General features: G+C 43.9%; 1 protein-coding gene across 3 annotated transcripts in view; it reads left to right on the top strand.

The window, feature by feature from the left end:
* The window catches only part of LOC110495112 (myosin-10), a 94745-nt gene that overhangs the window by 26566 nt on the left and 40514 nt on the right, over positions 1-27665 (top strand). Inside the window, exons 3-7 of one of the 3 annotated variants that reach the window (XM_090204642.1) lie at positions 990-1146; positions 21803-21830; positions 24050-24158; positions 26443-26472; positions 26720-26737. In XM_090204642.1, coding sequence (XP_090060768.1) covers positions 990-1146; positions 21803-21830; positions 24050-24158; positions 26443-26472; positions 26720-26737 — 342 coding nt within the window. The remainder of the gene's footprint in view (positions 1-989; positions 1147-21802; positions 21831-24049; positions 24159-26442; positions 26473-26719; positions 26738-27665) is intronic. The other 2 variants (XM_036949465.2, XM_036949468.2) reach the window with 2 other exon arrangements.

Below are 27665 nucleotides of genomic sequence, written 5' to 3'. Positions count from 1 at the left end.
TTTAAGTTGATTCGCTTTTGGGTCCTCATTCACGCACCGTAACAGTAAACTTCTTCACAACAGTATCTCGGACCTGCCTGGTGTGTTCCTTGTTCTTCATGATGCTCTCTGCGCTTTTAACGGACCTCTGAGACTATCACAGTGCAGGTGCATTTATACGGAGACTTGATTACACACAGGTGGATTGTATTTATCATCATTAGTCATTTAGGTCAACATTGGATCATTCAGAGATCCTCACTGAACTTCTGGAGAGAGTTTGCTGCACTGAAAGTAAAGGGGCTGAATAATTTTGCACGCCCAATTTTTAAGTTTTTGATTTGTTAAAAAAGTTTGAAATATTTCAATAAATGTCGTTCCACTTCATGATTGTGTCCCACTTGTTGTTGATTCTTCACAAAAAAATACAGTTTTATATCTTTATGTTTGAAGCCTGAAATGTGGCAAAAGGTCGCAAAGTTCAAGGGGGCCGAATACTTTCGCAAGGCACTGTATATGCATAGTCACTTTAACCATATCTACATGTACATACTACCTCAATCAATCAATCTGACTATCTGGTGTCTGTATGTAGCCTCGCTACTTTTATAGCCTCGCTACTGTATATAGCCTGTCGTTTTACTGTTGTTTTATTTCTTTACTTACCTATTGTTCACCCAATACCTTTTTTGCACTATTGGTTAGAGCCTGTAAGTAAGCATTTCACTGTAAGGTCTGTTGTATTCGGAGCACGTGACAAATAAACTTTGATTTGATTTGCTTCATCATCATTAGTAAATGGTGATAGTGGTGATTCCCTGTGGGGCACTGAAGGGATTTGTTAGCTCTTTCTCATTACATGACAACTGGTCCTCAATTGTTTCAGATGGTTTCTCTTTACCTGGCAAACGTGTATTCGTAAATGTTACAAAAAAAGGTGATATCAAATCATGGTGTCTTCAGATTCCCTGTTTTTCACACTGAATGACTTAATCTTCTTTCTCCTGCAGACGTACTCTGGCCTCTTCTGTGTGGTGATAAACCCCTACAAGTACCTCCCCATCTACTCCGAGAACATCATAGAGATGTACAGGGGGAAGAAGAGACACGAGATGCCCCCTCACATCTACGCCATCTCAGAGTCCGCGTACAGATGCATGCTCCAAGGTAAGTCTCAATTGGTTATGGTTATCCCTCCCTTTACTGCAACCATCAATGTCACTGCACAAAATATGCGCATATGTTTGCTACACAGGGAAATTGTATAAATGATCTGATTCAGTCTACTGGAACCAGAAAGTCAAAGCCAACTTAACCGGTTGTTTTGGGATTAAGGCTGTTGTTGAGAGGCAGTCAACCGGTAGGAACGGTACATACTGATATTAGGACAGCCTTGTCTCCACTGTGGCAGGTTATCTCCCAGGTCTGTGATGTTAATTGGAGCCTGATTGGATCATTTGTCATGTTAATTGTACATTGTCAGTTCCCCAAGGCCAGATGTTGCTGTTGTGTTTCAATTTAAACTGTTGCTAGGGGATGAACAGGCCATTGTGTCATCATTTTAGTTTTGTCGATTTTTTTAGGGGGGGGGGATTCTGTAAATTGTCAAAATGTTACTTTTCCCCCTGTTGCCTTTGGCAGGGCATCTCCGTTAGCTCTACTGTTACATTACTCAAGGCTTTCGCTCTCAAGTAACCGAACCAAAACAAGCCACATGTCGCCATCGCCAACGCTCATAAAAGTTGTTTTACAGTCGCCCTGTGATCTACGGGATTACTACTCAATTTCAACAGCTTTAGGGCCATTCATTTCATTAGAAGGCTTAATTGAAACCATCAGCTGAACCATGGTTTGTTGCATACTAAAGTCACCCCAATTATTTTGATTTAGTGCACTGGCCAACTGTAGTAGTTGCCCTATATTCATGCAAGCATCTCCAGCATTATGGTATCAAATGGCACACATTGAGGAAAAAGGGCTCGGTGGAAACAGTCCAAAGGAGCTGATATTATTTTTCTGTTCATATTTCCACCTCTAGAGAGAAATTAATTTTGCCAGCAATGTCTGGAATGTGGGGAGCACAGTGGAAAGGGGAAGTGAAGGATGACTGCTTTTTTCCCCATGAAGTGCTGATAACTCTATAACTCGATAACTATGCACTTCTCAGCACCACTATGGGCTATAAGCACCAATGGGTCTAAATCTCAGCTTGAGAACCCAAAGCCTTTAGTCACTGCAGAGAGAATCCACTTCAGACCTCTTCAGATTGCCAGAGGCTTTGACTTTGTCTCTGGCATGGTCAAAGTCTGTTGACGCACCGCAAGTCTTGGGTGAAGAAAAACATACACCAAAAGTTTTATTAGAATTGCATCTGATTCCATAACACAAGAAGGGTGAATCTATGTGACTCAAGTAGATTCACAATCCTATATGTGATGTTAAATCCAGCTAATAGACTTCATCCCATTTGGGTTGGTTTTTACTCAACCGTAAATCTTCCAGGGGTTCGTGATGAGCGAGAACTTATCCCCTGCAGCGTCTACTAGCCTATAGTTTCTGCCCAGCAGGAGAAGCCTGCATAACCTCCTATTCCTCACATCAGTGGAAAAATAGTGACGGGAAGAATTGATTTACAAGGAGTTGCTTAAAGAAAGCACCCATTTCTCTATCATTCTGGTGCCAGTAACCTATTGCTTCTTTCAAACCACATACTCCATCTTTTTACCCCCTAATTGCCAATGTTCTTGGCTTTCTCTGAACAGCTCTGTTTCTTTCTTGGAATATATTGATCACCTTTTTTTGCCTGTTGACATTTGGTTTATTTCATGTCTTTTGTATCTTATACTCCAAGTAGAAATAGCCACATTATCTGTCACAGACACCCATTATTTTTTTACCTTTATTTAGCTAGGCAAGTCAGGCAAGAACAAATTCTTATTTTCAATGACAGCCTAGGAACAGTGGGTTAACTGCCTTGTTCAGGGGCAGAACGACAGATTTTTACCTTGTCAGCTCAGGGATTTGATCTGGCAACCTTTCAGTGACTAGTCCAACTCTCTAACCACTAGGCTACCTGCAGCTACCTGCTGATCTGTCCTGTCCCAGACACCTGACTAAACCAACATATCATTCCAGGCAGCAAACAATCCTTCCCAGTCCCCCTTTCGCTCCTCTTGACCTCCGCTAGCGGAACCCCTCGACAACATTCCGCTGAAAAGGCAGCGCGCAAAATTATTATTATTTTTTTTAAAAATATGTAACTTTCAAACATTAACAAGTGCAATACACCAAATGAAAGAAACTTCTTGTTAATCTACCCATCGTGTCCGATTTCAAAAAGGCTTTACAGCGAAAGCACAACATATGATTATGTTAGGTCAGAGCCTAGTCACAAAAACACACACAGCCATTTTCCAGCCAAAGAGAGGAGTCACAAAAAGCAGAAATAGAAATCAAATTAATCACTAACCTTTGATGATCTTCATCAGATGACACTCATAGGACTTCATGTTACACAATACATGTATGTTTTGTTCGATAAAGTGCATATTTATATCCAAAAATCTCAGTTTACATTGGCGCGTTACGTTCAGTAATGTTTTGCTTCCAAAACATCCGGTGATTTTGAGCCACATCAATTTACAGAAATAGTCATCATAAACTTTAATATAAGATACAAGTGTTATGCACAGAATTAGAGATACACTTCTTCTTAATGCAACCGCTGTGTCAGATTTTAAAAAAACTTTACGGAAAAAGCAAACCATGCAATAATCTGAGTACGGCGCTCAGACAGCAAATCAAGCCATACAGATATCCGCCATGTTGGAGTCAACAGAAGTCAGAAATAGCATTATAAATATTCACTTAACTTTGATGATCTTCATCAGAATGCACTCCCAGGAATCCCAGTTCCACAATAAATGTTTGATTTCTTCGATAAAGTTCATCTTTATGTCCAAATACCTCCTTTTTGTTTGAGCGTTTAGCCAAGTAATCCAAATGCTCAATGCGCGATCGCTTAGTTCAGATGAAAAGTCAAAAAAGTTATATTACAATTCTTAGAAACATGTCAAATGAAGTATAGAATCAATCTTTAGAATGTTTTTAACATAAATCTTAAATAATGTTCCAACCGGAGAATTCCTTTGTCTCCAGAAATGCAATGGAACTCAAGCTAACTCTCACGTGAACGCGCGTGACCAGCTCGTGGCAGACCACTGACTCAATCCCCTTCATTCCCCCCTCCTTTACAGTAGAAGCATCAAACAAAGTTCTAAAGACTGTTGACATCTAGTGGAAGCCTTAGGAAGTGCAATTTGACCCCATAGACACTGTATATTCGATAGGCCAAGAGTTGAAAAACTACAAACCTCAGATTTCCCACTTCCTGGTTGGATTTTTCTCAGGTTTTCGCCTGCCATATGAGTTCTGTTATACACAGACATCATTCAAACAGTTGTAGAAACTTCAGAGTGTTTTCTATCCAGATACTACTAATAATATGCATATATTAGCAACTGGGACTGAGTAGCAGGCAGTTTACTCTGGACATGCTTTTCATCCAAACGTGAAAATGCTGCCCCCTATCCCAAACAGGTTAACTCTTTTTCTGGATCTTGGAGTGAGGGGCAGCTCCCCAGCAATACTATCTAGGTACAGACTCTGGATGTACATAGGGCTGTGCTATTGGTGTGGATACACATCATGGAGCATCATCCCATTACTGTCACAACAGACATCATAGAGAGATGTCTGAGAGAGTTGTCTCTCTTTCCCTCTGCCTGATATAGCTGGGAGGCACCACACGCTGGGAGCTGTGACTGGGACCAGACCAATGAGAGCAGAGGGGATGACCTGCATTTGGCAGCACAATGGGACCTTTTGTCTCTGTGGCGAGGGCTTGTCCGTCCAGTGGGGGTTGGTTGTGACGAGTTGGGCAGTCCCGTCATCCAGGCCCTGCCTGGTGTCAGTTTAGACAAGGAGGAAGTTCTCTCTCAGTGTGGAGAATGTGTGCATTGACACTTCAAGTAGCGTCCTCTGTGAAGAATCTCTCCAAAGACACTGGTTGGATGTACTGGTAATGTAGTGGTAATGCCACTATTGGACATTGTATGTGCATGCAAATACATAGTGCTTCCCCAATCATACTTTTGTTATGAGCCCTACTTGTCCCATGACCCAGTGAGTTTTTCCCATCACCCCCTTCACACCCTCCAGCTTTCTCACACCCTGAGCATCTGCATGGATGTAGGGGTGGGGGGCAGGGACTGGAGACTTGGACTCGGAATAAGTGCCATTCCAAATCACTTCTTTGTTTTCGCTTCATTTCACCCATTTAAATGAGGCATCGGTTTCTACCAATAACCAATGTAGAAATGATAGGATACCTCTCAGGACCTGCAGTCCCTATGAACTTTTATGCAGGCTTGTCACAGTGGTAGTCATCGCCAGTATAGTCATCATGGCTAACCAGCCAACCAGCGGTTTGGCTCAAAAAGACATTTGTAGGTTGGAGATTAGCAGATACCAGCTGCTGCTCTGCCCCTGAGCAGGCCTATAACCTGATTCAGTTCAGTGATTTAGGCGCTGGTACCCTGTACTGGTTGTATGAAAATGTTGCTGGATCACTGCATAGTGTCATGGATATCATCACGGCATTATCTCAGTGCCATGATTTCATCCCTAAATGCTGTGATCGTGATGATAGTATCACATCCCTTTGGACATTGAAGTTCAAATTTAGCCACGAGGAACAGGCATTTGCTTCATGTCATTTATCAGCAGATTCAGCAGCTTATGTATACTCAACATGAACAATGCACATTGGTCAACATTTCTGCAACTGTGCCAGATTTAGCCAGCTGGATCATTTTCATCTGTAGTCCCTTAAGGGTGTCTAAACCTTTCCAGGGGCCATTCATTATCCCAGCATTTCTGAGATGCCAGCCAATTGCCAGATGGAGGGTTAAATGAGGGGTAACGTTACAAAGCCCGGTTTTGTAAATAGGCCTCCCCCCCACCACAACTAGACCCACACATCTGCCATTAATTACTTCTCCAGATACTTTCCATAATCTCCCTCATTTTTCTGGACTGATGGCGTCCAGTCAGTTACAAGGGGCTAATTTGAACATTTCTGGAACGTGTCGTTAAGAAATGCGAAGCGCTAATGTTCTCTTGAATGCAACCATGTGTTGGTTGAGAGAAGAAACGCCCATGTCAGCATGGGGATTTCAAGAGTGGACTGAACTCGCATCAACGACAACACTGTCCCTCAACAACATAGTTGTCCAACAGCAAGGCTTTGTGAGATTGAAGAGAAGAATGGCCTCTGTAAGGACTCTCCCTTGTATTTGGATAGGCCATTAGGTCCACTCAAGGCAGATCTATATTGGCCTCATAAGCTTTGAGCAAATAAGCCTACATTTGTCTCATAGGAACCCTCTCCGTCACTAAATGAATCAATCAAATAAAATATGTGCAAAGGACAGTAACTCATGTCTTTTGATAATAGTCTCAAAGATAACGAAATGTTAAGGAAATGGTGTGGAGGAACATTTCCGTGGATGGAGACCTCATGTGCAATGTACAGTCTAGACTCAAAAAGGATTGTGGGTGTGTTATTACGATGTAGGCCCAGTGTGTACACTCTTGAGACCCGCTCTGCATCCCTTGACCCATCTGGTACCAATAAGACCTGTAATAGTAATGGCCAAAGTTCTTTTGAAAAGAATCCAAGGCTTTGTGCCTAGCCCGCCTCGTCCATCCTGTGAGTACTAGAACACACGTGAGTACACACAGAGATGATTGTTATTCTATTGAAAAAGAGACCCGCTACATTGTTTAAGGAATTCCAAGTAGAGTCAAGAAAACACAGGCTTGATCTAATTTTCTGAATCAAATCACATTTTATTTGTCACATGCTTACTTACAAGCCCTTAACCAACAATGCAGTTCAAGAAATAGAGTAAATATTTACTAAATAATCTAAAGTAAAAAAATAAATATCAAAAAGTAACACAAGAAAATGACAATCTGTTGTTTTGGTGAGTGTTCTCTTGCTTTTACCTGGTTCAGAAGAACATTGACCAGATGCAGTTATGGATGCTGAAAGTACTTGATGAATTACAGTACTGATTAATGTGTTTAATCAAATTCAATCCCTCATTTCCTCTATACTCTTAGAAAAAAAGGTTTCCAAAAGGGTTCTTCGGCTGTCCCCATAGGAGAAACCTTTTTGGTTCCATGTAGAACCATTTATGGTTCCATGTAGAATCGTCTGTGGAAAGGGTTCTACATGGAACCCAAAGCTGTTCTAGTTGGAACCAAAAGGGTTCTACCTGGAACCAACAAGGGTTATTCAAAGGGTTCTCCTATGGGGAAAGCCAAGGAACCCTTTTAGGTTCTAGATAGTGTACCATGGGATTGTACCATGGTACCATGGGATTTTTATTAGCCTAATAGTTGGAACAGGTTGTGTGTACCATGGGATTTTTATTAGCCTAATAGTTGGAACAGGTTGTGTGTACCTTGGGATTTTTATTAGCCTAATAGTTGGAACAGGTTGTGTGTACCATGGGATTTTTATTAGCCTAATAGTTGGAACAGGTTGTGTGTACCATGGGATTTTTATTAGCCTAATAGTTGGAACAGGTTGTGTGTACCATGGGATTTTTATTAGCCTAATAGTTGGAACAGGTTGTGTGTACCATGGGATTTCTATTAGCCTAATAGTTGGAGCAGCTTTGATTGAGTTAGCCTGCTCTGTTGCATTTCTCATATGTTATGGAATTGAGATTAAATTTGTCCCATTCCCCCCCAATTTCCAAGTCTTTCTGGCCCTAAACTCATTCAACCTGCAGGGAATTTTTACCCTGAATATCAGCAGATTCAGCACTCCTCGGATGTTTCCAGCTGCCAAACATGGGAAGGATGTCCCTGGAGACACTCTGCAGTCTGAGCACCTAAACGACCGTGCCCTCCAGACAGAGCAGAGATCTAGCTGTTTCTTTAGCCTCCCCTGAGATCCACGGCAGGTCCGGCAACACTGCAGCACATAGCCATTTTCCCTGGAGATATAATGCGAGCGTGGTTGATGTCATAAACCTATAAAGTTCTGGAATATGCTGACAATGATCCATTTCTATGGCCTTTTCCCTCTAGGGTTTTTAAAACAGTTGGCATTGAGCCAGTAGAGCCAAATACTCCACCATCACTATGCCAACGCTCCACCATCACTATGCCAACGCTCCACCATCACTATGCCAATGTTTCACCATCATTATACCAATGCTACTTTGTACCACATTGAGGAAGCTAGAGAATATCCATTACCCTTGAACTTTTAAGTGTTTCTTGCAGTGACCAAACCTCTCTGCTGGCCATTACAGTTCAATGGCATGGAATGCAGGGGTGGCCATTGGGCTGCTGTATATCCTCTGGGTGAATAAAGAATAAATCATTGTCTACAGAGGTGGGAGGAGGCTAAGAGGACTCCTTATGACCCTGGGCCTGGGAGGAATGAAACCACACAGGACAGTGAGAGGGCAAGACCTGCTGATTACCGTTTCCTTTTCTGTCCGGGGTTAGGGTGAGACTGACTGCAGCTATAGCCAAGTCATCCCTTTTCTGTTGTTTAAGGATTTTGGTTCTGTAGTGACAGTTCGAGGATAGAGAGAGAGGAATGACGTTAAAACATTTGATGAATGCGTTTGATCTCACCCGTGGAATTCAGCCTCGGTCAGTCCTCAATTGAACGATACAAGGGATGGGAAATGTCATCTCTCAACGTTCCATGGTGTCTAAAGTGTTCAGTATTCTACATGTGCTTCTCCCCTTGAAACACCTTTCATGTTTCGTCTTGAATTTAATTTATTAGAACATCTTGACTCAGGAATACAATGGCTTCAGATCAGGAGACCCAGGTCCACGTTCTCCCCTTCGTTTTGGCCTTGGCTTGGACTGAGCCCTGGTCGTTAGAGGAATCCGTGCTCTAAGGGGGCCTTTCTGACGGTCCGGCAGGTGGTCTTGTGGCTGGCTTCTCTGGGAAGTTGTAGATGAGGTCACAATCAGTTCCTCTAGTTTGTGTGACTAATGAAAAATCACTTCAAACCACTACCCGCCAAATTCCTGCGCGGTGCGGTTGGTCGCCCGTCTCGGGACAGCTGGTTCTGTTCCTCAGTCAGGCCTGAGCCACATTGGCTGTCCACTCATCTGAAAAAAATACACTATGTGCCGTACTCACAGGGAGAATTCCTCTCTGTGTTGTCACCCAGTATGGATTGGCTTTTGGCAGAGCTAACATACAGTAAATGAGCCCTGTTGAAAGTCCTCAGGGCCTTGGTAAGCTCTTAATAATGGGCTACTTTTTTGTCATCAGACTTTCAACTGCTGGGTCTCTATTACTTTACCAGAATGGCAGGTGTGTGTTACATTGCATTATGCCCCGTGATCTAAGTATTCTAAATATTGAAGTAGGACAAGGCCTCAGGCTCTGGCTTAATTGAGATTCCCTTCCCTTACTTTCTGTCACTCCCCGTCACTCCTTCTGTCCTTGCTGTGGCAGCTGTAGTCCAGTAGTACACAACCTGTCTCCTGTAATTTATCTCACTCCTGAGGTAAATATTAAACACAGATTTCCTAGACGTGTACTGTACCAGGTGCCTTGGTCTGGGTCACGTAAACAACACACACTGAATAAATGTCCAGATGTCCGGGGCTGTCTAACTTCTCAAAATGATGAATCTGCCTAGTTAGCCTAGCCTATCACATTTCTCTTCTAAGGACCCATTTCTCAGGAAAGATCCACGTTGGAAATGGAAACTAGATTTGCTGGGTCTGTCCGTATCAGAAGCCCTGCCACTGCAGTTTAATGGCCCCATAGCAGAAGCCCTGCCCCTACAGTTTAATGGCCCCATAGCAGAAGCCCTGCCACTGCAATTTAATGGCCCCATAGCAGAAGCCCTGCCACTGCTGTTGAATGGCCCCATATCAGAAGCCCTGCCACTGCAGTTTAATGGCCCCATTATCAGATGCCCTGCCACTGCAGTTTAATGGCCCAATATCAGAAGCCCTGCCACTGCAGTTTAATGGCCCCATATCAGAAGCCCTGCCACTGCAGTTTAATGGCCCCATATCAGAAGCCCTGCCACAGCGGTTTAATGGCCGTTTCAGGGGCCAGGGGTTTTGCCTCTTAGACCCCATTCACAAGCAGGCACTCCACAGTGTTTGTTTTTGTGAGTGTTATATTGACTGCATTAAGCACAGATGACGGCTAACAGGGACCAGGCACAGAGAAACAGTCCAAAACCCCCTATTGACCGCCTGCCAGCTGTTAGCTGTCAAAAACAGCTTTGCAGGCTGTGAACGCCTCTCGACCAATCATAATGCCTTGCTGGAATTAACTGTTTTATAATGAGACGGTAACATGGATTTAACAGTTGACATCAATAAGGGATTATAGCTTTCACCTGGATTCACCTGGTCAGTATATGTCATGGAAAGTGTCATATTTTGTACACTCAGTGTAAATACAGTATAATCTGACTAGACCCTTGAGCACTGCTGGAGTCCTGCCCGATGTGCAGGCTATTAACTGCTCCTGAGGTGTTATACTAACAAACTGACCACTCTAATGCTTTAATGGGATAGCTTTTCCATCCTTCTCCACACATTGTAGACTGCAAAATTGGCCAAGTCCACCAGCAATCCTTCGCTCCCCTGCTTGCTGAATTACAGTCAAACTGTCAACAACATTTTAGGATGTTGGACCTGGTCCTTCTGAATGTACAGGCCAGGGCAACAAAACCCACATCTCATTTTTATTGTGGAAAGGCTGTAAACACCCAATGTTCCTCAGTCAGTCAAATGGATAGAGCAGTCCATACATGTTCAGTACAGGTGTTTTCCGTATATGGCCGGGTATTTGTCCATACATGGTCAGTACAGGTGTTCTTTGTACATGGCCAGGTATTTGTCCATATGGTCAGTACAGGTGTCGTCATACAGCAGATGTGAACGAGAGGCTTGCCTTCTGCCTTAGTCTAGAGTGAAGCCGAAATCACATGGAGAGACGCCCTTAGCGAGCGTTAATTCACATACACTGCATAGCGTATGCCAATGAAAATCCATAATTAACAGTTATCTAGGTTCCCTATGAAGCCCCTGAGAGTTATTGTTGTGAGTTCCTTAGATGTCCTACGGGAGCCACCGTACGTACCTGTGCTAAACCCGAGTCGTTTATAAACAACCAAGTCTTTCTTGTTCTTCTACGTAAGCGGTCCTCAAGTTTTCCAGGCGTAGCTTGCCAAGGCTACATGCCAATGAAATCAACACAGGTAGTCTGCGACCTTAGCTTACAGCCCAATACATTTTAAACTACATATTTAGTCTACTTAGCATAGAGGAATTGTAATGATCTTCCCTAATTATTTTCTACAAACGACCCCAAGCAATCTATCTGGTTATTTTACCAGAATTGCTCCGTGTAAACGCGTGAAAAATAGAATTGCTTGCTAATTTGACGTGCTATGATGCTGTTGACACTCGCGGAATGTCTGTTCTCTCTCACCCATATGCATTCTATTTCCAGCATGAGCACACTTTTCGTTAGAATTGAGCTTGATGCTCGTGGCTGGCAGGGATGTGAACTGGAATGTGTGGAATGAGTCCGGTCACTGCATCAATCCAGCAAGGGGGGGGGGGGGGGGATCTGAAGGGGAGGGGGGGTAGTGGGGAAGCAGCCTGCCCACAGTCTACAGTGTGAGATAGGACCTATCCCCCCTGTCTCGTGGCTGGTTGGAACTTCCCCTGGAGGAGCCAGGCCAACCAACAATGATCTTCATTTTACTCTGGTTTGGACTCTGATATCTGCTGACTGACATACTACTGCTCACCACACAACACTTGGATGATGCCTTATTTGTTGAAGAGTGCATCTGCTATAAGTTATCAGTGCTCAGTTCATTTTGAGACATTTCCTCTTTTTTCTTAAACTGATGAAAACTAGACTATCCTCAATTAAAGCTACAGACCACCAGTTTGTCTTCATTATCCACCACGGCCCAGTGGATGTGTTGTGCCTCTATTTATATCAAACTGGTTTCTGAGGTCTTCCTCCTTCAAAACCACTTTGTTAACAGCACAGGGTCACAATGAGCTCACTGTCTGTGGGCTGAGATCAGCTCCCTCTGCCCCCTCTGCTCTTCTCTCCCTCGTCCTATCCTCCCTTGTCTCCTCTCCGTCACAAACGCCACACGCAGAGCCACTGTGCCCAAGATGTCCTCCCATTTTTTCACTTGTCACAGGTTTGAAAGATGGTGATGTGTGTTTTGTTTTTGTTGTCTATGGTCTGTGGAGGAGCTCAAGTGGAGCCATCCATCCAAGCCTGGTGTTGAACTTGTTAATTAGGCAAAAAATTATTAAGTAATTATTCTATTATTTTGAGCATTAATAACAAAACTTTGGTACTGCCTTTTTCCCTCCCATGAGACAGTCCGTTACTAAAGAATTGGCCAAACACCGTACAACTGAATAGGTTTTTAAATCATTTGTATTCTTTCCTCAAATATTTTAACAACCAATCCTATCCTATTCCGTGGAGCAGCCTCGTGAGGCCATCCAAAATAATCAAGTCATGTGAAGCTGGAAAGAACACTACCAATCATGTGAATCCCACACAACGGTTCTCATGACTAGACTATAAAACACTGTTTCAGAAATAACAGCTCTGTTTGGTTCTCCATCTATGCCCACCCCTCAAATAGTCATCAGAGTTTTACGATCTTGGAGAGGTTGTTGAGGTCAATGCATTGGCATGAATGAATGGAATTCAAGAACGTCCTCTTGACTCGATTATATCCTTCCCGCATCTGCAGCTGGCCAGATAAAGTGAGAGATGTTCCCACATCAGCCTTGCTGTCTGGGCTGTGTTTGTGTCTGAAAGAGATCAGGGTTTTTGATGTGAAGGGAGATACAGGAAGGATGATACAATGATGTGTTGCTCGTGCTTCTCAGTACGGCCGTGCATAGAGCAGTGGATGATGACATCATACAATGAAATGCCTGTAAATCCTTGTGCATCAGTGAGAATGTGTCAAGCCAGGCCCCCCGTCCGTCATCAAAGCCAGGAAGAACCTGCTCAAATCAAGGAAGCTGCACTGTCCCTGATGAGCCATCCAGTTGTGCCTGAGTTCCCCCCCCCCCCCCCCACCCTGTTTTCCTCAGGCATCCCTTCCTACAGAACAACCCATCCAGCTCTGGCCTCTCTCCTCTCTCCAGTTCACTCTTTCAAACCAGCTCTCTCCCTCCATCAGAAGACCGGGCCAGGACTGCCTCTCTCTCTGTGACAATACTGGGCCAAATTAGAATAGTTACGGCTACTGTAGCGAAGGACATTAGCATTTCTTAAGAGTTGGTGCGTGCAGTTTCATGGTTGAATGACCGCAAATGAGCTCATCCAGGACAGAAATTGCATCCGAACATTCCCTCCAGGAGGCCAGGTCCAGACAAAGCCTCACCTTCAGGGACATTGAGCAACTATTCAGGTATCATCCCTTCCTCTGATGGCTTTTAAAGGGTCTTAGTCTATTGCACAGGCTTGTGTCGTTACCGTGTCCTGGGGTGTGAAAGACCTTAATATCCGAGAGAGAGTGTCATTTCCAGTGACTCAGGAAGAGGTCATGGGAAATGTCAGTGTCCAGCCGCCATCAGTAGAATCTGTAGCGGAAACGGTGAAAGACTGTTGGCCTCAGCTCAGACAGAAGAGGGGGAAAACCCATTTGGAAAAGGGAGAAGCAAATGAAACATGTCCCGCTTCTGAGTCTGGTTTAATATCAAACGGTTTCCAATGTAGTTCTTCAGATGTGGTCAAAAACATGATTATTACGTCAAAGAATTCATATTTGCGACGCAAAGCAAACATTAATATGACCGGCTGCCAACACCAAATGGCAACATCATGCCATGTAGCCAATAATACATTGGTGGTATAACTAATTTAATTGCACGTCAAGACTTTTCTCCACAACCCTTTTAATCCGCTAAGTGAGGATGAATGGAGAGGAGATTTACAGTACCTACTTGAATGCCCAGCAGCAACCCAAACTCAGTGTCAGACAAAGATGGAAACCAGTAGCACCTCTCTCTCTGTTCCTAAGAGATGGTGAAGACCTGCTAGATTTGAACACGACACGTTAAATTCATCACTTGTTACATCACAGCGACAATTCCAAATTTCACATGAATTCATCGGATTGCTTTGTAGTGCACCCATCTAGCCGTCTCGTAGGTCGGGGTGAAATTCCTGAGATTATTAGGAAATCTAATAAAACCAATGTTGTTTTGGCCGATTACATTGCACTCCACGAGGAGACTGTGTGGCAGGCTGACTACCTGTTATGCGAGTGCAGCAAGGAGCCAAGGTAAGGTGCTAGCTAGCCTTAAACGTATCTTATAAAAAACAATCAATCTTAACATAATCACTAGTTAACTACATATGGTTGATGATATTACTAGTTTATCTAGCTTGTCCTGCGCATATAATCGATGCGGTGCCAGTTAATTTATCATTGAATCAAAGCCTACTTCGCCAAACGGGTGATTTAACAAGCGCATTCACGGAAAAAAAGCACTGTCGTTGCACCAATGTGTACCTAACCATAAACATCAACGCTTTCTTAAAATCAATACATAAGTATATATTTTTAAACCTGCATATTTAGTTAATATTGCCTCCTAGCATGAATTTCTTTTAACTAGGGAAATTGTGTCACTTCTCTTGCGTTCTGTGCAACAGAGTCAGGGTATATGCAGCAGTTTGGGCCAACTGGCTTGTTGCGAACTGCGTGAAGACTATTTCTTCCTAACAAAGACAGCCAACTTCGCCAAACGGGGGATGATTTAATGAAAGCGCATTTGCGATAAAAGCGCAATCGTTGCACGAATGTACCTAACCATAAACATCAATGCCTTTCTTAAAATCAATACACAGAAGTATATATTTTTAAACCTGCATATTTAGTTAAAAGAAATTCATGTTAGCAGGCAATATTAAACTAGGGAAATTGTGTCACTTCTCTTGTGTTCATTGCACGCAGAGTCAACAGTCTGGGCCACCTGGCTCGTTGCGAACTAATTTCCCATAATTATACGTAATTATAACATAACATTGAAGGTTGTGCAATGTAACAGTAATATTTAGACTTATGGATGCCACCCGTTAGATAAAATACAGAACTGTTCCGTATTTCACTGAAAGAATAAACGTTTTGTTTTCGAAATGATAGTTTCCGGATTTGACCATATTAATGACCTACGGTTCGTATTTCTGTGTGCTATTATATTATAATTAAGCCCATGATTTGATAGAGCAGTCTGGCTGAGCGGTGGTAGGCAGCAGCAGGCCCGTAAGCATTCATTCAAACAGCACTTTACTGCGTTTGCCAGCAGCTCTTCGCAATGCTTCAAGCATTGCACTGTTTATGACTTCAAGCCTATCAACTCCCGAGATTAGGCTGGCAATACTAAAGTACCTATTTGAACATCCAAAAGTGAAAAGTGTATGAAATACAAATGGTATAGAGAGAAATAGTCCTATAATAACTATAACCTAAAACTTCTTACCTGGGAATATTGAAGACTCATGTTAAAAGGAGCCACCAGCTTTCATATGTTCTCATGTTCTGAGCAAGGAACTTTTTTTTTTTTTACATGGCACATATTGCACTTTTACTTTCTTCTCCAACACTTTGTTTTTGCATTATTTAAACCCAATTGAACATGTTTCATTATTTATTTGAGACTAAATTGATTTAATTGATGTATTATATTAAGTTAAAATAAAAGTGTTCAATGTTCATTTAGTATTGTTGTAATTGTCATTATTACAAATATATATATACAAAAATGGGCTAATTAATTGGTATCGTCTTTTTTTGGTCCTCCAATAATCGGTTTCTGTATCGGCGTTGAAAAATCATAATCGTCGATCTCTACTTGAGATAGCTGTTTTTCAGTCTCTCGGTCCCAGCTTTGATGCACCTGTACTTGCCTCGCTTTCTGGATGGTAGCGGGGTGAACAGGAAGTGGCTCAGGTGGTTGTTGTCCTTGATGATCTTTTTGGCCTTCCTGTGACATCTTGTGCTGTAGGTGTCTTGGAGGGCAGGTAGTGTGCCCCCGGTTATGCGTTGGGCAGACCGCACCACCCTCTGGAGAGCCTTGCAGTTGAGGGTGGTGCAGTTGCCGTACCAGGCGGTGATACAGCCCGACAGGATGCTCTCGATTGTGTGTCTGTAAAAGTTTGTCAGGGTTTTAGGTGACAAGCCAAATTTCTTCAGCCTCCTTCAGCCTCAAAACTTTGGAAATTAAATAATTTGGGTCATTGACGTCCTTGAAAAGCTGATAACGCTTAGCCTAGAGACAAGTGTTAGTCCTTTGGTGTATACAGGAAAATACACACCCCCTATGAAGGAGAAGATGCATCCCTGTCTTGAATGATTGACTACGGTACCTCACAGGAGACAATCTAATAATGCGTCACAATCCGTTCCATCCACCTTTCCACTGCTCATCATGACTCTCCCAGATTGGATGGAAACTCTTTAAACCTAATAAGGAGTGTATTCCCAGACACAATCATGTTATTGATGTCTTCTGGGCTAAAGGCCATCAAACATAGAAGTGCTCCTCCTTGGTAGAGTTACAGATTGGACAGAAGGCTGTCTTCAGGGCTACGATGCTGTTCTGCTCCTGATGAGTCATTGCTGGTGTGAGCAGCTCTCTCTCTTATGCTATATTGGTCATGGTCTATTATAGTCCAGTCTGAGAACTCGGCACATGGCACTTAGGCTATGAAACTTCATATGGGAAATCTGGTCAGTTATGTTCCCACCTTTCCCTCTATAAACTAGCTCACTGCTGTGCTTCTGGGCCCTTACTTTGGGTCAGCCTCATGCTCTGCCTCTTACTGTGTGGCAGCCCCATGCTCTGCCTCTTACTGTGTGGCAGCCCCACGCTCTGCCTCTTACTGTGTGGCAGCCCCATGCTCTGCCTCTTACTGTGGGTCAGCCCCATGCTCTGCCTCTTACTGTGGGTCAGCCCCATGCTCTGCCTCTTACCGTGTGGCAGCCCCATGCTCTGCCTCTTACTGTGGGTCAGCCCCATGCTCTGCTTCTGTGGGTCACCCCTATGCCCCTTACTGTGGTTCTACCCATGCTCTGCCTCTTGCTGTGGGCCACCCCTATGCCCCTTACTGTGGGTCTGCCCATGCTCTGCCTCTTACTGTGGGTCACCCCTATGCCCCTTACTGTGTGTCAGCCCCATGCTCTGCCGCTTACTGTGGGTCAGCCCCATGCTCTGCCTCTTACTGTGGATCAGCCCCTTGCTCTGCCTTGGTGAAAAGAGCCCAGTCCTCGTCAGACTCACAGCCAGAACAGACCACAAAGGTCTATCTGTCGTCAGTGGTCTCCGCCGGAGCCCAGAGGAAGGGACTCACTGCAGAAGGGAAGGGAGCTGATGGCCTTTGTCTTATCTGTGGTACTCCAGCTTTGCCAGGCATGTGACACAGCTGAGAGGCCTGAGGAGGCGCTGATGCTGGCAGCCGAACCACAGTTAGTTCCCATGATCTCACACCTCACCACCCCCCACCTCACCACCCCCCACCTCACCACCCCCCACCTCACCACCCCCCTTACGCTCCTCTCTACTGCCACTCTCTGGTGCAAACCTGGCCGGCAGCCACGAACTTGGGTTCATTTGGAGCCCACTGCTTCCGGGGACTGATCGGATGCCTCCCATTGTGTCAGTTTGGTCTGGTGGCAGACAGTGCTTTATGTGGTGTATACGAGTGCGAGGAATGAAGTCTTAGAAACATGATCTCGTGGCAATTACTTGGACTACTAGCATGAATCTTTACATACTAAATGTATTATAACTCTGTAATATGATCATAATGATCAATACTTTGTATTTATGTACATTTTTTCTAAATGTTTTTTTATTTTATTTTTTGAGTGGCAGCCCACAGGTAAATACGAACTGAATATTAAATTATATTAATTTGTATATTGTACCTGTACCCTCCCCCCCAATGAAAGACTTACAAAATATATGAAACTGTGGTTACAAAAAATCTAAAATATTTCCATCACCTATTAACTGGACAGATGTTAAGTCATGTACATTAGCGTCAACCACCAGTACTGTGTAGAGCTGTTCTGATTCTCCAGTAACTTACTCTAATCTGAAGAAGTTATGCAACCCAATGTAAAATCTGCTTACAATTAATGAAATCCAGTCGAGTTAAGAAAATTAAATCAAACCAGCTGTTCCCTGGACACCATATGTGAATTGATTGCCCCCCATCAAACTTCAGAACTCCTGCTGTTAGGCGACCTAAACTGGGACATGCTTAACACCCCGGCCATCCTACAATCTAAGCTTGATGCCCTCAATCTCACACAAATTATCAATGAACCTACCAGGTACAACCCCAAATCCGTAAACACAGGCACCCTCATAGATATCATCCTAACCAACCTGCGCTCCAAATACACCTCTGCTGTCTTCAACCAGGATCTCAGCGATCACTGCCTCATTGCTTGCGTCCGTAATGGGTCTGCTGTCAAATGACCACCCCTCATCACTGTCAAACGCTCCCGAAAACACTTCAGCGAGCAGGCCTTCTTAAACGACCTGGCCCGGATATCCGGGAAGGATATTGACCTCATTCCGTCAGTAGAAGATGCCTGGTTATTCTTTAAAAGTGTTTTCCTCACCATCTTAAATAAGCATGCCCCATTCAAAAAATGTAGAACCAGGAATAGATGTAGCCCGTGGTTCACTCCAGACCTGACTGCCGTTGACCAGCACAAAAACATCCTGTGGCGTACAGCATTAGCATCAAATAGCCCCCGCGATATGCAACTTTTCAGGGAAGTTAGGAACCAATATACACAGGCAGTTAGGAAAGCAAAGGCTAGCTTTTTCAAACAGAAATTTGCACCCTGCAGCACAAACTCCAAAAAGTTCTGGGACACAATAATTGAGAATTTCAATAAGCATTGTTCTACAGCTGGCCATGCTTTCCACCTGGCCACCCCTACGCCGGTCAACACCCCTGCACCCCCCACAGCAACTTGCCCAAGCCTCCCCCATTTCTCCTTCACCCAAATCCAGATAGCTTATTCTGAAAGAGCTGCAAAATCTGGACCCCTACAAATCAGCCAGGCTAGACAATCTGGACCCTCTCTTCTAAAATGATCAGGTGAAATTGTTGCAACTCGTATTACTAGCCTGTTCAACCTCTTTCGTATCGTCTGAGATCCCCAAAGATTGGAAAGCTGCCGCGGTCATCCCCCTCTTCAAAGGGGAGACACTCTAGACCCAAACTGCTACAGACCTATATCTATCCTACCCTGCCTTTCTAAGGTCTTCGAAAGCCAAGTTAACAAACAGATCACCGACCATTTCGAATCCCACCGTACCTACTCCGCTATGCAATCTGGTTTCAAAGCTGGTCATGGGTGCACCTCAGCCACGTTCAAGGTCCTAAACGATAGATATCATAACCGCCATCGATAAGAGACAATACTGTGCAGCTGTATTCATCGACCTGGCCAAGGCCATATAACTCTCCTTCCGTGGCCTCCAACTGCTCTGCAAGTAAAACTAAATGCATGCTCTTCAACCGATCGCTGCCCGCACCTGCCCTCCTGTCCAGCATCACTACTCTGGACGGTTCTGACTTGTGGAATATGTGGACAACTCCAAATACCTAGGTGTCTGGTTAGACTGTAAACTCTCCTTCCAGACTCACATTAAGCATCTCCAATCCAAAATTAAATCTAGAATCGGTTTCCTATTTCGCAACAAAGCATCATTCACTCATGCTGCCAAATATACCCTTGTAAAATTGACTATCCTGCCGATCCTTGACTTCGGCGATGTCTTTTACAAAATAGCCCCCAACACTCTACTCAGCAAAATGGATGCAGTCTATCACAGTGCCATCCATTTTGTCACCAAAGCCCCATATACTACCCACCACTGCGACCTTTATGCTCTCGTTGGCTGGCCCTCGCTTCATATTCGTCGCCAAACCCACTGGCAACAGGTCATCTATAAGTATTTGCCAGGTTAAACCCCGCCTTATCTCAGCTCACTGGTCATCATAACAGCACCCATCCGTAGCATGCGCTCCAGCTGGTATATTTCACTGGTCACCCCCAAAGCCAATTCCTCATTGGCCCCCTTTCCTTCCTGTTATCTGCTGCCAATGACTTGAACTAATTGCAACAATCACTGAAGCTGGATACCCATATCTCCCTCACTAACTTTAAGCACCAGCTGTCAGAGCAGCTCACAGATCACTGCACCTGTACATAGCCCATCTGTAAATAGCCCATCCAACTTCCTCATCCCCATACTGTTATTTCTTTTTTATTTTTTACTCCTTTGTACTCCAGTATCTCTACTTGCACATTCATCTTTTGCACATCTATCATTCCAGTTTTTAATTGCTAAATTGTAATTGTTTTGCCACTATGGCCTATTTATTGCCTACCTCGCTTATCTTACCTCATTTTCACACACTGTATATATACTTTTTTTCTATTGTGTTATTGACTGTATGTTTGCTTACTCCATGTGTAACTCTGTGTTGTTGTTTGTGTCACACTGCTTTGCTTTATCTTGGCCAGGTTGCAGTCGCAGTTGTAAATGAGAACTTGTTCTCAACTAGCCTACCTGGTTAAATAAAGGTGAAATAAAAACATGTAATAAAAAACCCATTGTGGTGCCCTCGTTCACCTCAGCCAATTAGATGAGGAGCTCCGTGATTGGCTTGTTGTCGGCAACCTGTCTCAACCTCACTGTCACTTCAAATGGCTCCCTCCTGCTTCTTTCTCCTCTCTCTCTCCTCTATTTCCTGCTGACTGTAAATCACATTGATGCTCTGCCTTCTTCCTAGAGAGCTGTGTTTCTGTCATCAGCCAACCAGTTCAGTGATACAGGGCTCTAAAATAACAAGACTGTACATACAGGGAAAGATGGCATTTGGTTGCAGTATTGCGCCTACCGTGGTCTGACTGAGTTCAATGAGTTCATGTGTAAACTGTTTTCACATAGGCTACATGTACATGATGGACATAGCCGACATACAGCCTTAGAAAAAAAGGTGCTATTTAGAACCCTTTTGGTTTCCATGTATAACCCTTTCCACAGAAGGTTCTACATGGAATCAAAAAGAGTTCTACCTGGAACCAAAAGGGGTTCTATGGGGACAGCCGAAGAACCCTTTTGGAACTCTTTTTTTCTAAGAGTGTAGCTTTCAGCAGTTTTACGCTCAGCTTCCCTCAATTCCCCAGCCTAATAGCGACAAGGTACACTATCAGCCCTTATCTCTGTAATGCAGAGGTTTGGCACTACAAAGCTTTCCTTTGAAAGACTCCTCGATTCCTCCTCCATTTTGTGTGCCTCAGAACACCTGTGAAATGTCTGGATCCTGAGGCTTTTGAAATGTTTAGTGAAATTACATTTCGTTCCTGGTGCAGACAATGACCTTCAACCTGTTTGAAGGGAGTATCTCATTCGATGGCAAACTCACCAAGCTCAGTAAAGTCTGTCAGTGATACATTTGGTACAAGAACTCATTTCATTTTGAAAGAGGGATTTTGGGGATTGGGCCATTGCCCGATGAGTATGCTAAATGCTGACACTGTGTATAATTTCTCTCTCTCTCTCTTTCTCTCTCTTTCTCTCCCCACCCATTTCTCTATTTCCCTCTCTCCCCCTCTCTCTCTCCCTCTTTCTCTCTCCCTCCCAGACCGAGAGGACCAATCAATTCTCTGCACGTGAGTAACCTCTGAGCCTTGTCTGCCCAGCCCTTTTCTTCTCTCTTTCCGTGTAACTGTGTTGCATGGGTTGCTGGATTTACAGTGTCTTCTCAGTTTGATTCCTCGCATCCAGCCTGCATACCACACGTCACTGGTTTGGACCAGATGGTTTAGAAAGGCCATGCAGCGCCAGCTTAATTGCATAACATTCACGACTCAATTATCTTTGTTATGCGCGTCTCTTCATCACCTAGTTGTCCCGAAAATGAAATGGGGAAATGACCTGCTGCATTGCATTCCTGCAGAAGCTCTATTCAACTACGAATGAAGTGTAGCCTATTGAAGCCGACATGAATGTACTTAGCACTGATTATAGGTCGAAAGAGGAATCGATTGAATTGAACTAGAACAGAGCCAGAGGCCTCTATAGCTATTTCAAAAGGAGCAACTTAGTGACACAGAACAGTGAGACAGACACTTACGGGAAAGAGACTTAGGCTTGGGGCAGGGAAGCTGGGAAGCTGGGAAATGTTTGGTATTTCTGGCGCGCACACACACACACACACACTTTACCCTTTACCCTTTACCCGTTGGCTGTATTCCAGTCTAGCGCCCAATATCTACAGATGACATTAATGCTGCCAAGAAACATGTCAGCGTGGCATCTCATTGTAAGCCCCTGTGACAGGCCTACACCGATGATGTGTAAAAGAGTATACAGGGTAAAGTTTCTCCAGGTGTGTGTGTTCTCTCCCTGCGCTGGTCTGAACCCAATCCACCACCACCCAAAATGTCCCTGGAGCCGCCAGGGCTACAAGCCACCAGTCAACACATATTTTCCTAACCTCTCACCATACATGACTAAGTCTGGAAGCATGGAAGAATTTGGATGGATGTCGGAAGTGTGGCTTGAACACTATCATAAAATCTCACATCTGCTCTGATGCTTTTATATGCCAACTGTGACAAACACACACACACACACACACACACACACACACACACACACACACACACACACACACACACACACACTGTAGGAGATGGTGGTCATAGCAATGTAAATGCTGCACAGAGATGCCATGTGATTGTAAGTCAGTCCCTGAGAATATGAGTCGTCTCCTCTGCAGCAAGGCGAACCAACCTGAGGAATCTAACACTTAAAGTTCAATGCCAACCTCATGGACATTGACGCAATCACTCACTCACGGTCTGTGTCTAAAATAGCACCCTAATGCCTATATAGTGCACTACTTTTGACCAGAGCCCCTTCATTTCAGACGCAGCCAGAAACACCCTCTGTTCCCGGTGGTTATTGAGCTCAACACTAAACACACAACTCATCAGCCATACAACATATTCATAATACTAGACTAGACTACGATAGGACTTCACCACATAGCCAGGTAAGGGGAATATGAAAGAAACAACACATTACTTTGTTATGGTAATTCGTTTTACACTCAGTGAGTATTCAGGGGCCTTGTCATTTATTTGAGGATCATCATGTCGTTAGTTTTATTTTGCAGATCATTTTGCTCAAATAGATATAACCTAGCATTGAGCTTGAGATCTGGGAGAAGGTTCAATGGTAACCACCCGCGATTATGTAGAATGAGTACCTATTTTAAAACCACTGGTATGCATTGTGTGTTGACGTTACTGTACAGTAAGTGTCACTTGGGGATAGGATTCTTTCTGCATGGCTTGAAGAGCTTGCAAAAACATACTTCCTTGCTCTAAAGCTGTCATCGCTGTGGGTCCGTGAGTCCCGCCCTCAACCACAGCCGCTGAACTAAACTAGCGCAAAGAAAATAAACAGCACATATAGATACACAAAAGCCCAGCTACACACCGCCTCATCCGATAAACCTTGCAACTGTGGTTTATTTTCATTCATTTGTTGTTTAGCGGAGTTGCAGGGAGCAGAGCGTGGCTAGCTCTCTCAATCCCAGCTCCAGTCTGTTTATGGAGTTTCCCAAGTGCCATAATCTCCTCGCAAAAACATCTGCCAGTCAGAAAGACAGTTCCGACACGCACGCACGCACGCACACACACACACACACACACACACACACACACACACACACACACACACACACACACACACACACACACACACACACACACACACACACACACACACACACACACACACACACACACACACACACTCACTTCATTCATCCCCATCTACTAACCTAGGAATCTGTCTTGTGTGTTTTCTATCTTCTCAGAGGTGAATCTGGTGCTGGCAAGACAGAAAACACTAAAAAGGTCATCCAGTACCTTGCACATGTGGCTTCCTCCCATAAAGGAAAAAAAGACCACAGCATTCCTGTAACTGTAAGTTTCTGTCTTTTCTTTCTCTATATTCCCCCTGCCATGTTTATCTCCCTACCACACCTCTAGATCTCCCCCTAAGCTCTGTTCTAAATGTCACAGTTACAGTATGTCTTTCTATTGAGGGGTAACTGACGAAAGAGGAGTTAACAACTTGTACGGCCCACAATGTCCCCCTAATACCAGGCCAGTCTGATCCACAAAGTCCCCTAATACCAGGCCAGTCTGATCCACAAAGTCCCCTAATACCAGGCCAGTCTGATCCACAAAGTCCCCTAATACCAGGACAGTCTGATCCACAAAGTCCCCTAATACCAGGCCAGTCTGATCCACAATGTCCCACTAATTCCAGGACAGTTTGATCCACAATGTCCCCCTAATACCAGGACAGTTTGATCCACAATGTCCCCCTAATACCAGGATAGTTTTATCCACAATGTCCCCCTAATACCAGGATAGTTTTAAGCACAATGTCCCCCTAATACCAGGCCAGTCTAATTCACAATGTCCCGCTAATACCAAGCCAGTCTAATTCACAATGCCCCTCTAATACCAGGCCAGTCTGAGTCACAATGTCCGCCTTATACCAAGCCAGACTAATTCACAATGTCCCTCTAATAGTAGGCCAGTCTGAGCCACAATGTCCCCCTAATACCAGGCCAGTTTGATCCACAATGTCCCCCTAATACCAGGTCAGTGTAATCCACAATGTCCCCCTAAATGCCAGGCCAGTTTGATCCACAATGTCCCCCTAATACCAGGCCAGTTTAATCCACAATGTCCCCCTAAATGCCAGGCCAGTTTGATCCACAATGTCCCCCTAATACCAGGCCAGTCTGATCCACAATGTCCCCCTAATACCAGGATAGTTTTATCCACAATGTCCCCCTAATACCAGGATAGTTTTATCCACAGTCCCTCTAATACCAGGACAGTTTGATCCACAATGTCCCTCTAATACCAGGACAGTTTGATCCACAATGTCCCTCTAATACCAGGATAGTTTTATCCACAATGTCCCCCTAATACCAGGATAGTTTTATCCACAATGTCCCCCTAATACCAGGCCAGTCTAATTCACAATGTCCCCCTAATACCAAGCCAGTCTAATTCACAATGACCCTCTAATACCAGGCCAGTCTGAGCCACAGTCTGAGACACAATGTCCCCCTAATACCAAGCCAGACTAATTCACAATGTCCCTCTAATACCAGGCCAGTCTGAGCCACAATGTCCCCCTAATAACAGGCCAGTTTGATCCACAATGTCCCCCTAATACCAGGTCAGTTTAATCCATAATGTCCCCCTAAATGCCAGGCCAGTTTGATCCACAATGTCCCCCTAATACCAGGCCAGTTTAATCTACAATGTCCCCCTAATACCAGGCCAGTTTGATCCACAATGTCCCCCTAATACCAGGTCAGTTTAATCCACAATGTCCCCCTAAATGCCAGGCCAGTTTGATCCACAATGTCCCCCTAATACCAGGACAGTTTGATCCACAATGTCCCCCTTATAACAGGCCAGTCTGATCCACTGGTATTTAAAGTGCAGTGGATTAACTCCAACTCCAACCCAAAATTAATTTCATTTAATTTGCGATTTTCATGAATAGTTAACGTTGCGTTATGGTAATGAGCTTGAGTCTGTATTCACGATCCCGGATCCGGGATGGGGAGATCAGAGAGGTTAATCCATATCAGATAGATCCATATGATAATGGGGGCATAATCATTAGAGGACAACAGTGTCTGATAGTGGACATGGGCTGTGCGATGAGGTCACGAAAGGGTCAGGTCCTTCTATAGTTATGTGATGCTGGAACATTACCACGGCAGTCAAAAATAGGCTCATTAAGCAATAAGGCACGAGTGGGTTGGGTATATGGCCAATATATCACAGCTAAGGGCTGTTCTTAGGCACGACACAACGCGGAGCTATTATAAACTGGTTACCAACTTAATTAGAACAGTAAAAATACATGTTTTGTCATACCCGTGGTATACAGTGTGATATACCATGGCTTTCAGCCAATCAGCATTCAGGGCTCGAACCACCCAGTTTATAAAAATGTACCAATTGATAAAATGTGCCAATATATACAGGATGTTTTTTTGCATAACATGCCTGTAAATGTGTTAAGAATCCATATAGACGCGCTCCAGTCCCATGATGTGTGTTGTCAAAGTGAACACATCCTACAGTAGCACCTATAGTGGGCTCTATAGATTGCGCTGGCGTGCACAATCCTCTAACATATTTGCGTTTGTTTATTTGCAACAAACAGCCAGAGTCGCCTAAACCAGTAAAACTACAGGCAAGTCTTTACACTTTCTTCTCAATACCTTATTCATGTGCATGTTGCATCACCAACTTTCTACTCCCAAACGGACCTACTGTTATGTAAAGCTAGTGGCAATTTAATATATTTATGTCTTGTGAAATGGTGCCATTGGTTATTTTCTTGCACACTGTGAAGAATGCAGAGTATGTGTAATGTTGACATCTGCGCAAGAATTAGACAAACAAAGTTTGGGTATTGACCCAGATTCTCTTTCTATCAGGCGGAAAATAATCATGTCGTAAGTAAACTTTAAATCTGGCATGAATATTTATGTGAATGCAGCTTTTCCATGTATACCTGTGGACCAATGCAATGTACTGTACTGTAAAATGTGCTTGCAAATGTTGTAATTCCACACTAGATGAAAGTCATATACATGGCTTTGTTGTGTTTGGTCACCACCAGTCAAAGTTTGGCAGACAATGCCGTACTATGTGAGCTATTTTTGAACAATGCCGAGTAGAAGTTGAGCAGTAAGACGTTGAAATAGAGATGAAGGCATATATTCCTGAGTCTGAAGATGGAACTGACACACACAGACACACGTTCTTCTATCCTCGTGGGGACCTAAAATGTATTTCCATTTAAAATCCTATTTTCCTTAACCCCTAAACCCAACCGTAATGCCTAACCCTAACTCTAATTGTAACCCTAAACCTAACCCCTAAGCTTAAAGTAGCCTTTGTCCTCATGAGGACGTGGGAAATGTCTCCACAAGGGAGAATTTTCCTCGTTTTACTATCCTTGTGAGGGACATTTGGACATTTCAGTTCCCCACGAGGATCAGAAGAACAAGACCAGAAACACACACGAGGCCAGTTAATGGACATTACTGAAAAGCAGACTGTCTGGCTGTGGTTGTCATTACAGTAGTTAGTTCAGTAGCTTAATATTATATATTAATACCACCAGCTGCTGTAGGTCTTGTTGATACTGTGAAGATCATGGAAACGGCACGAGGGCAGATGAGCACCTGAGGGCAGGTGTTCTGAATAAAGATGTGATGCTTACTATGGCACACTGCCCCCAAGGCTAATATGAGAAACATATGGATTTGCAACCGTCAGTGAGATAGCTTCTTGGAATAGAGCCTCTCAGAATAACATATCCATTCCCCTGCTTCCTGTTTTAGTGTACTACTGTAGATTTCACTTAAACCGTTTGCC

The sequence above is a fragment of the Oncorhynchus mykiss genome, chromosome 17 (assembly GCF_057628025.1).
Source record: "Oncorhynchus mykiss isolate SJ-2025 chromosome 17, ASM5762802v1, whole genome shotgun sequence".
NCBI lineage: Eukaryota > Metazoa > Chordata > Actinopteri > Salmoniformes > Salmonidae > Oncorhynchus > Oncorhynchus mykiss.
This window is presented reverse-complemented; position numbering and strand designations above follow the sequence as displayed.